This window comes from Geotrypetes seraphini, chromosome 5 (genome assembly GCF_902459505.1).
Source record: "Geotrypetes seraphini chromosome 5, aGeoSer1.1, whole genome shotgun sequence".
Taxonomy (NCBI): Eukaryota; Metazoa; Chordata; class Amphibia; order Gymnophiona; family Dermophiidae; genus Geotrypetes; species Geotrypetes seraphini.
Window position 1 is genome coordinate 214,218,466 of NC_047088.1, and position 18,042 is coordinate 214,236,507.

At 43.6% G+C, this 18,042-nt stretch overlaps 1 protein-coding gene across 1 annotated transcript in view; it reads right to left on the reverse strand.

Moving 5' to 3' along the window:
* The window catches only part of MARCHF7 (membrane associated ring-CH-type finger 7), a 171,302-nt gene that overhangs the window by 58,238 nt on the left and 95,022 nt on the right, over positions 1-18,042 (reverse strand). Inside the window, exons 5-6 of the mRNA XM_033945076.1 lie at positions 16,914-17,081; positions 2,363-3,461 (exon numbers count right to left, since the gene is read on the reverse strand). Of these exons, the coding sequence (XP_033800967.1) occupies positions 2,363-3,461; positions 16,914-17,081 (1,267 nt within the window). The remainder of the gene's footprint in view (positions 1-2,362; positions 3,462-16,913; positions 17,082-18,042) is intronic.

Sequence of the window (18,042 nt, forward strand, 5' to 3'; positions counted from 1 at the left end):
GCCTCAGCAAAGATGCTCTTGTCATGACCTTTTTTAATGGGATTTCAGAGTTTGTTCTCTCCATCTGGGGAATACACACAGCCCTGTATACAATGGTATACAGGTTGAAATGCAGATTGGAGCAGGAATTGGGGGAAACTGGGTGATTGGAATTTGTTGAACAACATTAAAGGGATACCAGGTTTTATTTCCAGCGCAAGTTACAAGGGGTGTTATTTTAGTGTTGAATTTCACTCAACATCTCTACAGGTGGGGGGGGGGCGTCCTCTCCACTTTGTATGGTGAGATAATAAAATTTGCGGACGACAGCAAACTATTTAGTGGAGCTCGGACAAAGGAGGACTGTGAAAAATTGCAAAGGGACTTGGACAAATTGGGAGAATGGGCAGAGAGATGGCAGATGAAGTTCAATGTTGAGAAATGTAAAGTACTGCATGTGGGAATCAGAAACCCGAGGCACGGCTATACGATGGGAGGGATGTTATTGAATGAGAGTACCCAAGAAAGGGACTTGGGGGTAATGGTGGACATGACAATGAAGCCGACGGCACAGTGCGCAGCGGCCGCCAAGAGAGCGAATAAAATGCTGGGGATAATCAAGAAGGGTATTACAACAAGAACGAAAGAAGTTATCCTGCCGCTGTACCGGGCAATGGTGCGTCCGCATCTTGAGTACTGCGTCCAGTATTGGTCACCATACCTTAAGAAGGATATGGTGTTACTCGAGAGAGTTCAGAGGAGAGCGACACGACTGATAAAGGGGATGGAAAGCCTTTCATATGCTGAGAGATTGGAGAAACTGGGTCTCTTTTCCCTGGAGAAGAGAAGACTTAGAGGGGATATGATAGAGACTTACAAAATCATGAAGGGCATAGAGAGAGTAGAGAGGGACATATTCTTCAAACTTTCAGAACATAAAAAAACAAGAGGGCATTCGGAAAAGTTGAAAGGGGACAGATTCAAAACGAATGCTAGGAAGTTCTTCTTTACCCAACGTGTGGTGGACACCTGGAATGCGCTTCCAGAGGACGTTATAGGGCAGCGAACGGTACTGGGGTTTAAGAAAGGATTGGACAATTTCCTGCTGGAAAAGGGGATAGAGTGGTATAGATAAAAGATTACTGCACAGGTCCTGGACCTAATGGGCCGCCGCGTGAGCGGACTGCTGGGCGCGATGGACCTCAGGTCTGACCCAGCGGAGGCATTTCTTATGTTCTTATGACAGTGCTTCTACCATTCTTTCTGGGGATACCCTGTTATTGAAGAATTCTGGAATAAGGTCTAACATTTTATGAATGTTATTCTAACAATGCACATTGAGGGTTCACTGACCCAATTATTACTGGACAGACCTGGGTCCTTTCAAGGTTACAATAAAGGAGGCACCTTATAGTTCAGAAAAATGAGTCTCTTGGTAAGGAAGTGCATTTTGCAATACTGGACACAAAACACCTCCTGAATACTGGAAATGGAGGTACCAACTACACGCACTGTATGTTTGGAAGGCAAGAGATGCTCGTGGCTTCCTTAAACACAAAAATATAGTTTCTGAAGATTTGGAATCCTTCACTATCAAGTGATCTGGGAAGGCAGATGGGGACAGTCCTCCGATCGCCCCATTTGCATAATGGGGCTTCGTGAATTCATCGGACCTGCCCAGTTCGAGCCTGATCGGGCAGGTTCATGAATCTAGCCCTTATACACTTATCGCATTGCACTTTTCACAAGTGTACGACCATGTGTGATTTTTAGACAGCTATTTTCTGCATGTAAACATGTTTTATTTATGTGGAAAAATATTTTATGAAATTCTCATAATTAAAATGCAGCATTTTTATGTTGGACCAGAGACTACTAACTTAGCTTTGCGTGGTTCCTAGACACTTGTAATCATGCATTAACTTTAATCCCATGTCTTCTCGTGATTGGCCAAAACTATAGGACTGCAGTTGGGAAAAATATGCTTTTGCAAATTTGGACTGTGTCACACATATTAATTGCCATTTTTATAAATCTATTTGATCAAATGTAGTGCTATCTTGAAGCCAGTTGCATGTATACTTTAAAAGCACTGATTTTGAATGGAAAATTAATAAAGATTTATAAAATAAAATAAATCTATTTTCAATGAAACCAATATAAATCAATACATTTATTTTCACTGAAAACAAAGGTCCCTAAGAAAAAAAAAGTCATGTCGGCTAACAGAGAAAGTATTAACAAAAATAAATCTAAACTGCCCACACAATTTTAGCAGGGTATTTCTGACAACTCTACAATACTGTATTTTAAATTTTCCAAGTATTGATGTTAGAATTTACAGAACCATAATTTTTACACTTAAATATGCACCAAAAGTTACCTTTCTTGTATTTTCTTGATCTTTTCAGGATCTCTTGAATGTTTGTGATCCTGGTCACTCTCTTGTTCATCAGTTAGAGCTCTTAGTGAGGGGACAATATCTACTGTTATCATGACATTGTCCGATCCAGAGCTCCCATTTCCATGGGGCACTGCAAATCGGAAAAGTGAACTTGGTAGAATCCCTGAAATCCCTGAATTTCTTCTACTGTGAGAGGAATCTAATATGGCAGCAGCAGTAGTACCGGTACTATTAACAGATTCTACAGGCATTGGTGATGCATTGGCAGCTGTTGTACTAGAATTTCTCCTTAGTGCTTCTACAGGAGATTCTCCTCTAGAATCACTTCTGAATTGCTGAGATGTAGAAGATACATCAGAAACAGAAGATTGTCTTGCAGATTCATCTCTTCCTTCTCTTCTCCTCCTAGAAAATAATGGTGTACATCTGTTTCTAAAAGATGATGATAACCAGGTGCTTGGGGTCCTATATCCATCCTGTCTGTACCTTTCAGCATCTGAATCAGTGGCCAAGTTTTGGGAATCGGCTGATAAACCCCCCCTGCGTCGTCTAAGAAATCCAAATCCCTGAAAAGGTTCAGAAGATCTATTGTCCATAACATCAGCAGCTGACGCACTAACAGATGCTGTGGATGACTGAACTCTTGGGACAGAGTATGAATCTTCAGATTCCAACGTTCTCATATTTAAAGAATCTTGGCTGGATCTCCGTGAAAAAAAAGTAGAAGACATACTAGACGCCAAGCGAGATAATATTTGCCTGCTTGTACGCCTTCCTTCTGTGTCAGATGGTAGTTCATTTCCTGATCTTTGTTGAGAAGATGAAGTGTTTAGGGGAAATGCCTCACCTCTATTTGTAATATGGGTGAAAGCTAATGGTGTGTTCCTTTGAGTGGAATCCATCTCTCTAGCTGTGGACATAGATCTTGAAGAGCCTCTGTGTGAGTCTCTAGTAAATGATGAGGGATGTTCAGAAGGTACATGATTGACTGATGAAGTGTTGAGCCTCAAACCGCTTAATGAGTTCTCTTTTGGTCTTGCACCCTGTGAGTATGAGGTGGTAACACCGTCTTGAAGATCTGTTATGATAAAATTTTAGACAAGGGGAAACAAAAAAACTGTTATAGTATGTAATGTTAACATTTTCCACACAAATACTATGCAACATTAACAAAAATGGCTACATTGTATAAAATATTTATTACAGAAATCCTCTTGAAAGCCTAAATTTTAAACCAATATTTTTCTCTACTAAAATCATGAATCTTCATTAAATTCCATGCTCGCTGTTCTTAAGTATAGAAGGACTTAGCCACAAAAACAAATAAGAAGAGTAGAATAATAAAAAAAAGTTATTGTAGGCTAAACACTGGTTTGGATAAAACCTATTGTTGAGTCTCGATAGACTCTGGAAAGGTTTGAGAACACTGTGGTGGTGATGTACAGCACAATTATTTACCGTAACAGGTATTATCCAGGGACAGCAGGCAGCATATTTTCACGTATGGGTGACGTCACCGACGGAGCCCCAGTACGGACCACTTAAAAGTGCATCGCCACTAAGTTTTTAGAGAGTTTGCGATAGCCTGCACCGCGCATGTACAAGTACCTTCCCGCCCGACATAGGCACGCGGTCCCTCAGTTAAGATAAGCCAGCTAAGAAGCCAACCTGGGGAAGTCGGTAGGTTGTGAGAATATCTGCCTGCTGTCCCTGGATAACACCTGTTAAGGTAAGTAACTGTGCTTTATCCCAGGACAAGCAGGCAGCATATTCTCACGTATGTGTGACCTCCAAGCTAACAAGAAGGGAATGGTGGGAGTGTTGGCCTTAGGAAAATAAATTCTGTAATACAGATTGGCCGAAGTGCTCATCCCATCTGAAGAACTCCAAACAATAGTGAGAAGTGAATGTATGAACTGAGGACCAGGTGGCAGCTTTACAGATTTCCTCAATGGGAGTAGATCTGAGGAAAGCCACAGAAGCTGCCAAAACTCTAATTTTGTGAGCTGCGACACTACTCTCCAGTGCCAGTTCAGTCTGATCATAACAGAACGAGATACAGGCAGCCAGTTGGAAATCGATCTCTTGGTAACAGGATGCCCCAACTTGTTTGAATCAAAAGAGATGAAAAGTTGGGGAGAAGTACGATGAGGCTTTGTCCTGTCGATTTAATAGGCCAAAGCACATTTACAGTCCAAAGTATGCAAAGCGGTTTCTCCTGAATAAGAATGAGGCTTAGGGAAAAATACTGGTAGAACAATTGACTGATTGAGATGAAACTCCGTGACAACTTTCGGAAGAAACTTTGGATGCGCGCACAGAACCACTTTGTCACGATGAAAAACTGTGAAGGGTGGATCTGCCACTTAGGCTTGTAATTCACTGACCCTCCTGGCAGAGGTGAGAGCAATAAGAAAGATAACTTTCCAGGTGAGAAATTTAATTTAAGTTCTTGTAAACCGTGCCGAGCTCCACAACATCCGTGGAGATGATGCGGTATATAAACTTAAGGTTTAGTTTAGTTTAGTTTAGATGAGCTGTGGCCATTGGTTCAAATGGTGGCTTCATCAAACTGGAAAGAACCACGTTAAGTCCCAGATGACAGGCTGAGGCTTGAGAGGTGGTTTAACATCGAAAAGTCCTTTCATGTACCTGGAGACCAAAGGATGAGCAGTAAGAGGTTTTCCCTCGATTGGCATGTGAAAAGCTGTAATAGCACTGAGATGGACTCTGATAGATGTAGTCTTAAGACCAGAGTCAGATAAATAAAGTAAATAATCTAACACCAATTCCACTGCCAAGGAAGTTGGGTCGTGATGATGAAGAAGACTTTTGTTGATAACATTGTTGAGTGGCATCAATAATGTCGAACAGGCTGAGAAAGATGTAATTCAGAAGAATTCAGGCCGAGAGAAACCAAGCCATCAGGTGTAATGATTGTAGGTTGGAATGTAGAAGTGACTCCTGTCGCTGAATAAGCAGAGTAGGAAAAACCGGAAGAGGTATTAGTTCCCTGGAGCTGAGCTGAAGTAGAAGGGAGAACCAATGTTGACTGGGCCACCTCGGAGCAATGAGGATCATGGTGGCTACCTCTCATTTGAGTTTAAACAGAGTCCTCAACATGAGAGGAATGGGAGGGAATGCATATAGAAAGAGACCCGTCCAATCCAGGAGAAAGGCATCAGCTTACAGATGGAGAGGAGAGTAAAGCCTGGAGCAAAACTGAGGCAGCTGATGATTGTAAAGAGCAGCATACAAGTCCACTTGTGGAATGCCCCATTGAGCAAAGTCGGACTGCAGAGTTACTGAATTGAGAGTCCATTTGTGAGGCTAAAGAATTCTGCTGAGGTTGTCTGCTAGGGAATTCTTCTCTCTTTGAATGTAGACAGCCTTTAAGAAAAGGTTGCGAGCTGTTGCCCAAGTCCAGATTTTCTGGGCCTCCTGACACAACAGGAGAGAGCCTGACGGATAAGTTAGAACCTCTATGGGTCAAAATTCCAGGAAAAATGGACTGGAAACGAAGATAAGCATCTACTACCGACCCCCAGGGCAGTCCAAAGAAATTGATGGAGAAATGACAGACGAGATTAAACACAACTGCAAGGGAGGCAAAGCAGTTATCAAGGGTGACTTCAACTATAAGGGGATAGACTGGAACTTAGGCACCTCTGGCTGTGCTAGGGAGACCAAGTTCCTGGATGCTGTAGGCGATTGCTTCCTGGAACAACTTGTCAAGAAAAATAAAAAAGGTAATGCAATTCTGGACTTAATTCTGAACGGACTGTGAGGACCGGCACAAAGTGTAGATGTAGAATGGATGCTAGGAAGCAGCGATCACAATATGATCTGCTTCGACCTGGATGTAGGGGAGAAACATCAGTCCAGAATGATGGCCATGGCGCTGAACTCCGGAATGAAAATTACGAAGGGATGAGATTCATGGTGGGAAAGAAGATTAAGAAGAGGATAAGCACTGTAAAAATGCTAGAGCAAGCTTGGTCCCTTTTTAAGGACACAGTCACCAAGGCGTAAAATCTACATATACCACGTATCAACAAAAGATCCAAGAGGAAAAAGAACAAAGAACCGGCGTGGCTCACTGTAGAGGTGAAGGAAGCAATCAGAGACAAGAAAACTTTGTTTAAGGAATAGAAAAGGTCAAAAACAGATGAAAACTGGAATAAGTACAAACAACATGAACGCAAGTGCCACAAGGTGGTGAAAGGGGTCAAAAGAGACTATGAGGAAAAAATAGCTATGGAGGAGAAAAACTTCAAACCGTTCTTTCGCTAAATTAAGGGGAAACGACCCGCGAAGGAAGCGGTGGGACCTTTGGATGACCAAGGAATAAAGGGAGTGCTAAAGGAAGACAAAGAAATTGCTGACAAACTGAACACATTTTTTGCGTCTGTATTTACCGAAGAGGATATACACAGCATACCGGAACCCATCAGACTATATGTTGGAAACGAAGAAGGGAAACTGACAGGGTTGTCAGTCAGTCTAGAAGAGGTATGCAGGCAGATTGATAGGCAAAAGAGCGATAAATCCTCGGGACCGGATGGCATCCATCCGAGGGTCATCAAGGACCTGAAAGGGATTATAGCTGAACTGCTTCAACTAATAGCCAATCTGTCGATCAATTTGGGAAAGATTCCGGAAGACTGGAAGGTGGTAAATGTTACGCTGATCTTCAAGAAAGGTTCGAGGGGGGATCCGGGAAACTACAGACCAGTGAGTTTGACCTCGGTACCGGGAAAGATGGTAGAAGCGCTGATAAAGGACCGCATCATTGATCACCTTGACGGACACGGGCTGAAGAGGACCAGTCAGCACGGTTTCACAAAGGCAGATCGTATTTGATGGACTTGCTTCACTTCTTTGAGGGATTAAACAGGCAGATAGACAAGGGCGACCCAATTGACATTGTATATCTGGATTTTCATAAGGCGTTTGACAAGGTTCCACATGAACAACTACTTCAAAAAATTGTAAGCCATGGAATTGAGAGTGAAATACGTGGATTAAAAACTGGATGAAGCATAGGAAACAGAGAGTGGGGGTAAATGGACACTACTCGGACTGGAAGAGCATCACCAGTGGGGTGCCGCAGGGCTTGGTGCTTGGACCCGTGCTCTTCAACATCTTTATAAACGACCTGGACATTGGTACGAGTGAGGTGATTAAATTTACAGCCGATACAAAGTTATTCAGAGTAGTGAGGATGCGAGGGGATTGCTAAGATCTGCAACGTGACATAACCAAGCTCGATAAATGGGCATCAACATGGCAAATGAGGTTCAACGTGGATAAGTGTAAATTGATGCATGTCAGTAATAAAAATCTCATGCACAAATAAAGGATGTCCAGGGTGGTACTTGGAGAGTCCCCTCAGGAAAGAGACTTGGGAATACTGGTCGACAAGTCAATGAAACCATCTGCGTAATGTGTGGCGGCGGCGAAAAGGGCGAACAGAATGCTAGGAATGATTAAGAAGGGGATCACGAACAGATCGGAGAATGTTATCGTGCCGTTGTACTGGGCCATGGTACACTCTCACCTGGAATACTGCGTCCAGTACTGGTCGCTGAACATGAAGGACACAGTACTACTCGAAAGGGTCCAGAGAAGAGCGACTAAAATGGTTAAGGGGCTGGAGGAGTTGTCGTACAGTGAGAGATTAGAGAAACTGGGCCTCTTCTCCCTTCAAAAGAAGAGACTGAGAGGGGACATGATCGAAACATTCAAGATAATGAAGGGAATAGACTTAGTAGATAAAGACAGGTTGTTCATACTCTCCAAGGTAGAGAGAACAAGAGGGCACTCTCTAAAATTAAAAGGGGATAGATTCCGTACAAACGTAAGGAAGTTCTTCTTCACCCAGAGAATGGTAAAAAACTGGAAGGAGGAGGCTTCTTCTCAGGCTTGACGAGAGTGTCCCATCTGGTTTCATGAGCTGACAATTTTTTGAGTAACCATGTCCATGGATGGACCAACAAGTTCATCTTCTAGACAAGGAGCATGTTTTCACCATCTCCTGATGATCCATTCGCTTTCTAACTTTCTGGACTATTCTGCTGTAAATATTCTTTGTTTATATTTTAAACAAATTATCAAGAATAAACTTCTTGTACAGAATATGATTAAGTCAACATAATAGCTTAACAAAAGAAATAACATTTAATATAACTAAATTACTATTTACTCAATCAAATTAAAGTCCCAAAATTTGAGGATCCAAGGTGCTTCCTGAGTGAGAAAAACTATTTAAAGAAAAAAGATAGATTCAAATTACAAATTAGGCGGTTAGTTGAGAGTGAAACAAGAGTAAATTTATGCATTAAGTTTTTCTTTTTCCCCTTCAAGGCGCTTCCTAGAGAGAAATCCTGTCAACTGAGAGGGCTCAAAGAAAATATAGTTGCAAGACTTATACTTTACAATACATTTGCAAGGATATCGTAAAAGAAATAATGCCCCCATTGCAGTGACCCCAAGCTTAAGAAGCAAGAATCCTTTCCTTTGTTTCTGAGATTCCCTTGTCACGTCCGGAAATATTTGAACTTTATGTCCAAGAAATTCTTTATGTCTATTCTTGAAATAAAGCTGTAATATCCAATTTTTGTCCGGTGATAAAACCACCGTCGCTAATAGGGTAGCTGAAATAGCTACCTCCCTCATTGAGGATTCCAATAATGTTGTTAGATCCATCTGATCACCTTGGCCTTGTTGTTCTAATGGATGTTGTTCTTCAAAATTTTTTGGTGTTGGCAAATAGTATATTTTAGAAAAAGGGGGAAAGGCATCATTTGAAACATTAAGAACTTCACAAAAGTACTTTTTCAAAACTTCTTTTGCTGATAAAGAAGGAATCTTTGAAAAGTTCAAAAATCTAAGATTATTCAACCGCATGTTATTTTCCATCATTTCCACCTTTCTCCTAAGGTTATCCTTAATCAGTGTCGTTTGCACCTGATTTATTTCACTTATCTTTTTATCTATTTTTTCCACATTATTTTTCATCAATATATTTTCCTGTTTAAGTCCATTTAGTTCATTTCTTTGTTCTGAGAATTTCTCTTCTAATACTTTAATTTGTGGTGACAATGTTTGTCCCAGAGTGATTACTAAATCCCATATAGAGTTTAGGATAACATTCGTGGGTTTAGGAACAGAAAATATACTTGTAGGTATTGTCCCAGCTTCCACTGAGATGACAGTCTTCTCTCGCTGCATACCTTGCTCCAATTCTAATACCCTCGTTGTTCCCACCGCAGTTACGGGAAACGGAGTCTGCCTCTTCGGACTGGCTGCTTTCCCGTGGAGAGCTAGCACACTGCGGTTGAGGGGGCGTCGGGGCTCAGAGTCGATTCTAGCCCAAGGAAACTCGCCGCGGCCTCACTCCTTCCTGGCGGTTCCAGCGGATGACTCCCCGACGCAACTGCCTCTTGGTTTAATCACCGCAAAAAATCCTCCATGGTTGTCTCTGGAGAGGAGTCTCCGGGCGCCTCGAGGCTCCAGATGCGCCTTTTCCTCTCTTCGGCATCGATAAAGCAAAAAGTAATATTTGTCCGGGTCTCTGCTAGTGTCTTACTCGCTCTCAACATCTCTCAGCCATCTTGGATCCACTTTTCCAACTAGACTTCTTTAAAGCACTGCTGCATCAACAATAATAAGAGCTCCTGCTGTAAATATTCTTATTCATTCTCTGGTCATCTCTTGCCTGGACTATGGTAAAGATTTATATCACAAAATTACAAGGAAAGAGATCAGATGTTTACAGTTAGTCTAAAATACTGCTGTTAAAAATCATATTTAAGGCCAAGAAATTCGACCATGTCACTCCCCTTCTGATCAAAGCCCATTTGTTTCCTATTGATCATCGTATCACTTATAAAACATTATTATTGACATTCAAAACAAGGAAAACAGGACAACCGGAATTTATTAACTAACTTCTGATCCCATACTCTTCACCACGCACTTTCCGTTCCTCAGACCAAAATTTATTAGTAGTCCCACCGCTTAGATACATTAATACAAGGAGAAATTCCATTTTTTCAGTTGTTGCTCCTTCCCGTTGGAATTCAATGCCTAACTTCTTAAGAGAGACATTTATGGAGAAATTCAAATCCTTTCTTTAAACATTCCTTTTTAAGGATGCATTCCAAGTTTGACTGTCCCTTTAAGGATTTTATAAACTCAATTTCAGCCCACTTTAGTTGGGCTGCGACGTGCCATCCTACCCTTTGTATTTTCCTGTGTTCCTTTCTTTTATTATATTGTAGTTCTCCCTTTTTCCATTTGTTTCAGTATGTCATTATGTTTTATTTGTCTGTTGTTTTCATTGATGACGTTGTTACTTTGTTATTATTTGTTTCCCCTTTGATTTTATTGTTCAACCACTTTGAAATGTTTGAAAAGGTGGTATAACAAATTTTTAATAAACTTGGAAACTTTGATCTAGAGATGGAAGCCTTGGATGCAAGCCGACCCCACCAGGACAAAAAGATGGTCAGAGAGACGGAAGTCATTCGTGGCCTTCAGGCATCTCAAAATGAGACGCCTCACATCTAGAGACTGCAAAATACGGTCCTTCGACTTGGAGCCCGAGGGAACAAAGGCAGGCATCCGAACTTCCCGGTTGACATGGAACTAGGAAACCACTTTCTGAAGAAAAGAAGGCACACAGTCCGCAAAACCATCGTAGACTCCGTGATGCGGAGAAAATATCTCTGCACAAGAGAGCCTAAAGCTCAGACACTCTACGGTCTTGATGGTAAGATCTTTCAGAGAGATCCCATCCAGGGAATCATAGGGCGGACGAGCCAGAGAGTGGAGAACCAGATTTAGATTTCACGCAGGACAAGGCAGTCACACTGGAGGCCTCAGCCTCCCTGTCCCCCGAAAGAAGCAGATGTCCGGGTGAGATGCCAGGGAACCCCTGAGGGAAGAGGAACCCAAACACAAAAGCCCCGCAATCTGAATGTGAAGAGAGAAAACAGCCAGACCCGTCCTGAGGCCAGCCTGCAGAAAGGTTAAAATGTGTGCCACAGACGGGGTCAGAGGATTCAATTGAACTCCCGCATACCAAGCCTGAAAGCATCTCCAGGCTTTGGCGTAGGCCGACACAGTAGACTTTCTATTGCTCTGAAGGAGCGTAGGGATGACCGTAGAGGCATATCCCCTAGCCATTAAGGTGACGTGCTCAATCGCCAGGTCATAAGACCAAAACAGTCCAGATCTTGAAGCACCATAAGGCCCTGCGGTGAGCAGCCTCCAGTGGCACAGAAGACGCAGCCCCCGCTCTGAGCTGAACCGCTGAGGTCTGTGTACCAAGGCCTTCTGGGCCAGACCAGGGCCGCTAGGAATACCGGACCCACGAGAGAGAGTCATCCGGCGCAGCACGTGCCTGAACATAGGCCACGTGGAAAGGACACTCAGAAGGTCCCCCCTTGGGCCAAGGAAGAACCAGAGCGTCGAGTCCTTCACTGTTGACTTTCATGCAGCAGCTGGTAAAACTGGCCACCTCCCGATCCCGGAGGATGCCATCAGATTGAAGGGTGGACGCCCCACCACCGAACTAAGGACTCAAACTCAAGCTTGTATAGGGACCATTCTCCCGGATCCAGAATCTGTCAACTTTGAAATTCTGCTTGAACGTTGTCAACGCCGGCCACAGGAGCCGCAGACAAAGCCACCAGAAGCCTTCCGCCAAGGAAAGAGCATCCGAACCTCCAGGCACAACAGGGGACTCATGAACCCCCTTGACGAATAACAAAAGCCACAGCCATTGCACTGTCGCCTCCTGAAGGAGACACTATTGAACCTTAACAGGATCAGATAGATCACTCAAAGTTCTAGCTGATTGAACGACCAACTGCTCTTCAACGCAGCCCACCAGCTTTAGTTCGGTACAGATCCGCAAACATCTCACCAACCAGAGAGACTGACGTCCTAGGTCAGGGACACCCAGTCAAAGACTTAAAGGGGGAGACCTCTGTCCAGAGAAACAGGGATCAGCCACCACAGCACGCCGCTGTGGGCCCCCACCAACCATGCCAATTTCACCCCCAGTGAACCCACTGAGAATTCCCCATATTCAGAAGGGACAAAGCAAGAGGACGTAGACGAGCTCTTGGCCACAGAAACATGTCTATGATCACTCCCAGGCAACCCAAAGCAGAAACTGTCAGGCCGTCGGGGCTGAACCTCCAACAGGGCCCTAAAGGTACTCCGAAGCACAATCTTCCAGGATTCTGGCAGGAACACCTGGTGCCAGCCCGTGAGGAACTTGACTCTCAGGTACTCCACATCCCGCGTCGGCTCGAGGTGACTCTTCCAGATTGATCACTTCACCGAGACTCTCCAGCAAATGCATCATCCAGAGAACCGCCCTGCGGCCTTCCTCCAGCAGGGAGACCCGAGTAGCCAGTCGTCTAGAGACAACGGTACAAACACACCCTGCAAGTGCAGATGGGCAGCCACCACCACCAAGATGTTGGTGAAGAAACTTGGCACAGACGCCAACCCAAAGGGCAGAGTCGCGAAGTAAAAAAGCCTCCTGAGCACATGAAGCCTCGGGAGCCTCCTGAGTTTCAGAAAAAAGAGGTAGTATGCTTCCGTGAGATCCAAGGAAGCCAAAAACTCCCCGGGTGCCATTGCTGCCACCATGGAACACATTGTTTCATCCTGGAACGTGGAAATTGCAGGCAGTGAGTCACTGCCTACAGGTCCAGAATAGGTCACCAATCTTTGAAGTCTTACTTTGGCATGATGAAGAGAATCTAGTATCTTCTGGATCCCAAGTCGTCTGTTGGAATAGGCGCTATGGCTACCAGACCTAGCAACCACCGAACCATGGCAGGCACTCTACGGGCTCTGTCCAGGTTTCCCCGCGGGAGAAGACAGGAAGAAGTCTGGTGGAGGCCGGAAAAACTTTAGTCGAAGACCCTCTTTTAACACTTTGAGGACCCATGTGTTCGAAGTCACCCGCTGTCGCTCTGGTAGGTAGGCCGAAAGTTGTCCCCCGATCCGAGGGCGAGGCACCACATGCTAGGCATCAGAACTTCCCTTGGAAGGGGCATGAGGACGGGTGTTCAAAGACAGACGTCTAAAAGAACTTCCACAGCGAGGTCTGGAAGGGGTTCCAAAGCGGCGTCCTGTCACCGAGAGTCCAGCGCTCTGGTGAGAGTGCTGTCAGGTATGAAGTCAGCCGTCCCGAACTACCTGTAGGATGAGGTGTCGACACAGGTAGCACCCAGACGTACCGTCCTGAATACTGGCCATAAAGTCAACCCAAATCCTGGTCAATCTGGAGCAACATGCTCAGCATAGCCTTAGACGAAGAATGACCCGACCACTGGTGAATCCACAGCAATCGTTGGGCGGAGACTGAGCAAGCTCCAAGCTTAGCAAAAAACTTTCATTATATCAATAAGGGCAACCGTCAAATAATTCACTCTGGAGACTAGGAAGTCAAAGTCCTGAAGGATAACCTGCTCGGTATAGGCCGGGGCACGTTACAGGGCTTCAAAGAAGGTTTGGATAGGTTCCTAGAGGATAAGGGGATTGAGGGGTACAGATAGGAGTTGAGGTAGGTTATAGAAATAGTCAGGGACCATTACACAGGTGATGGACCTGGAGGGCCGCCACGGGAGCGGACCACTGGGCGGGATGGACCTCTGGTCTGACCCAGCGGAGGCAAATTCTTATGTTCTTATCCTGGCTGAGCTTAGTGTGACAAGCCCGGGCCACTCCTGCCACAGCAAAATCAAAAAGGCGCTTGAGCACAAAATCCACTCTCCTGGCCTTTATCATCTTGGTTGCTCCTTTTCTAGTGCCGCTATTTATTTTTTGAGATAAGGAGACCAGAACTGAATGCAATACTCAAGGTGAGGTCTCACCGTTGAACGATACAGAGGCTTTATAACATTCTTAGTCTTGTTTACATTTCTTTTTTAATAACTCCTCTCATATGGGGAAAGACTAAAAAGGTTACGGCTCTTCAGCTTGGAAGAAAGACAGCTGAGGGGAGATATGATTGAACTCTACAAAATTCTGAGTAGTGTAGAATGGATACAAGTGGCTTGATTTTTTTTTTTTTTTACTGCACCAAGATTTACAAAGACTAAGGGACACTCGAAGTTACAGAGCAATACTTTTAAAACCAATAAGAGGAAATTTTCACTCAAAGAATAGTTAAGCTCTGGAATGCATTGCCAGAGGATGCGCTAAGAGCGGTTAATGTAGCTGATTTTAAAAAAGATTTGGACAAGTTCATGGAGGAAAAATCCATAGTTTGCTGTTGAGATAGACATGGAGGAAGCCACTTCTTGCCCTGGATAAGTAGCATGGAATGTTGCTACTATTTGGGTTTTTGTCAGGTACTTGTAACTTGGATTGGTCTCTGCGAAGACAGGATACTAAGCAAGATGGAACGTTGATCTGACCCAGTAAGGTCATTATTATGTTCTGTCATTTTGGAGAAATCAATATCTGATTCATCAGACATAACACTTCTTTTGTCCTTAGTATTTGAGCAGGATGTGCATTCAATAATGAAACAATACTTCAGACATTCTCAGGATTTATTCTATGGACAGAAATTGTGGATCTATCCAGATGTCCCAAAAATCACTCAAGAAAGGAGAAAGGCTTTTTTGGCTAAGCATCAGGAGGTTAAGAATTTGGGTGCGTCCTTTTTATATGTTTACCCTTGTAAATATGGAATTGGATAAGAGCAATTAATTTTTTTTGGGGAGGGGGGGGCATCTAACATCTGCAGGCATTTTTCAATATAAAGATAGTATAATGAATATTTCTTTGTAACAAATTATATCCTGAAGGAACAGCTTGCCATTGCTTTTCATTTTGTAATGCTGCCTACTTTTGGAGAATTTTTCACACTTTGACCATGGTGATATCAAGTCCTGGCACTTCATGTTAATTTATAAGAAACTACCAGAAAAGGACAGAAGAATGACTAAGGTGGCCTCAAAATGAGACAACTCAGGGCTAGGTACACTAAAGTCTCCGATAGCCTAACGATCGTCGCTAAATAGGTTTGACTAGTTTAGCGACCAATTGTATTTGCTGATCCGATGCATAAAACTGTGTGACTATCCGCACGATCGCTCATTCTCCAACTCAGCTATGCAAATTAGGTAAATGCCATGCAAACTAGCCAACTGATGTGATGCACAAATAGCAATCTCCTCCACTGACCTGAAAAAACCGACCCGATCAATCAGGACCTTAGGCCTATCCCTGTTCATCCCAGGATGCACAAGGAAGGGGAAGGCTCACCATTTTGCAATGGCTGGCCTGAGCAGGAGACACTGTGCACCCCTCCTGCTGTCAACTAATTTCCAGGTAAGGGGGAGGTTCAGCGTGGGGATCTGTCTCAGAAGGCATCCGGTGGCAGGAGGGAGAGGGCATTCCTCCTGATTTTTTTTTTTTCAAAGGAAGGGGATCAGAGTAAGGGAGGGGTCGGTTTGGGGGGGGGCTCACAGGGGTGTGGTTCGCAGCGGCACGAGGAAATGGGTATTCCTCCTTTTGAATTTGGCTGGCGTGTTTAACGATGGCAGAAGGTAGTGAGCATACCTCCTGCCTCTATTCTGTTTCCAGGTTGGATCATTTTGTGTAGGAGGGGGCGGGGGGTTAATCAGGGAGGGCAGCATTTTATTTTTTTTTAATGGGGCAGATATTGTGAGTTTAACACATGCACAATATCTGTGCCATTAAAAAAAAAAACCCCAAAAGCTGAGTGGCAGGTTGCTGCTTTGGGGCTTCCTCTGCCACTCAGCTGTTCGGGCTTCCCCAAACTGGTTCAGCGCATGTGTCAAATTAGCTCTCACAGCGACTGGTTGGATGGGATTATGGCAAACCTCTGTGCAAATCATTTACATAGAAACTTGTTGTTATATCAATTGCTGTTCTAGAGTCGCCCCCCACCTGCCAAAAAAAAAAAAAGCCAACTGTGGCTCACATGGTCTTAATGACCATGTTTTGTGCATCTAGCCCTCAGAAGGGGAATGAACACTGCCGTGAACAAAAATATTGTAGACCAAAGATGTGGTTGTGTGTAATTACTTACATACATAGAAAGCAGTTCCAGATGCTCGGGAGATATATTTTTGCTTTGACACAGTGTGTTACCCACAAGTGCAGCATAAGAGATTACACAATTTCAAGGATATATGATGATTACAACACATTCTAGATCAGTTGCTAAGTTTGCATTATTTTAGTGCAACCTTTCTAGTTGAAATCATGTTCAATTTTATTTTATGAAATACTTTATATATGCATTTTAGTCAAAAACTAAATTAAGTATACAATTGTCCAGCAAGCATTAGGCCCCTGCAACTGCTGTTGCAAAAAAGTATGTTTGCAGCCTGACCTTGCATAACAACTAAGAAATAGAAGTATGTTTAAAAAAAAATATTAAGTACCATGTTTTTACAATTTTAAAGTTCAGAGAGGAGAGGAAGATTATAAAATATAGGAAAGTGTACAACTTGATACATACATGATGAAGATGTTAAGTCACCATTTCTGTGACTATAATCCACAAGACTATTTACAGGTGAATCTGTAGACTTCTCTGGATCCCTCCTGTCTCTCATTAGTTCAGATCCAGAAGAAGCAAGCACCACTGATGAAGACCTGGGAATGTGGCCATATCGCCATGATGAATCTAAGAAATGGAAATAGATTATAAGTTAACAATACTTCAAAAAAAGTACAGCTACATAATTAGAATATGATATGAAAAATCTCAGGACACAGGTTTTAGTTTATATAAAATGCAGTTTGGAAATAGCTGTAAAGATGACTCAGGTATGTCATCACAATGCTAACTTGTCAAGCCAAAAACAGTGGCAAAAGTAATTTTGATTGGCTTGTAAAGCCATACCACCTCAGTAATTTAAGAGTAGTTTAGTAAGCCCTGTAAGACAACACCTGAAAGACATTAGTATAAGAAGTTGTCTTATTTTATAAGTTGCAACATTACTTTGTTACAAATAGTAATCATTTCTATAGATGTATGCTGTTCTATACACATACACAAAACAATCCTTGCTCAAAAGATCTTACAATCTACACTTCTCCCTCCGTATTCGCGGTTTCAGCACTTGCAATTTCGCTTATTTGCGATTTTTCATTTTCTACGTGCACATTTCATTTTCCTTCCACCTCCCCCTTTTGTTTGACAAGAGAGAGCGCAAGGAAATTTACAAAACTGGAAATTACAAAAGAAGCACGCTGAAGCCGCTCTTCTGGTTTTGCCTGCTCCGCAGTTCTAGCAGCAATGTAGGATTGATGTGCAGGGCGGTATTTGTAGCTCATGGGTCTTGGGGAAATGGCCTGGCAGCGGAGGGCTGTGCCTGTGGGCAGGACTGGAAATACAGGGCAGAGACTATGGGCGGGCTAGGAGAGCTCTCGGAACAGAAAAGGTGCTCGTGTTTGTGGGCAGGGCTTAGAAGCGTCTCTAGGGTGGACTCCACTTGGTCCTGGCTGTAGGCCAATGAGTGCCAGTGCAGAAGCCAGGGCCATGATGAGCCGCACTGAGCTCCTGATCCAGCGCTGCCTCCTCTTCTATGGGGACCAGAGGTTCGGGGAGTTCGGAGTTTTGGTGCTTGCTTTCCTGGACAAGC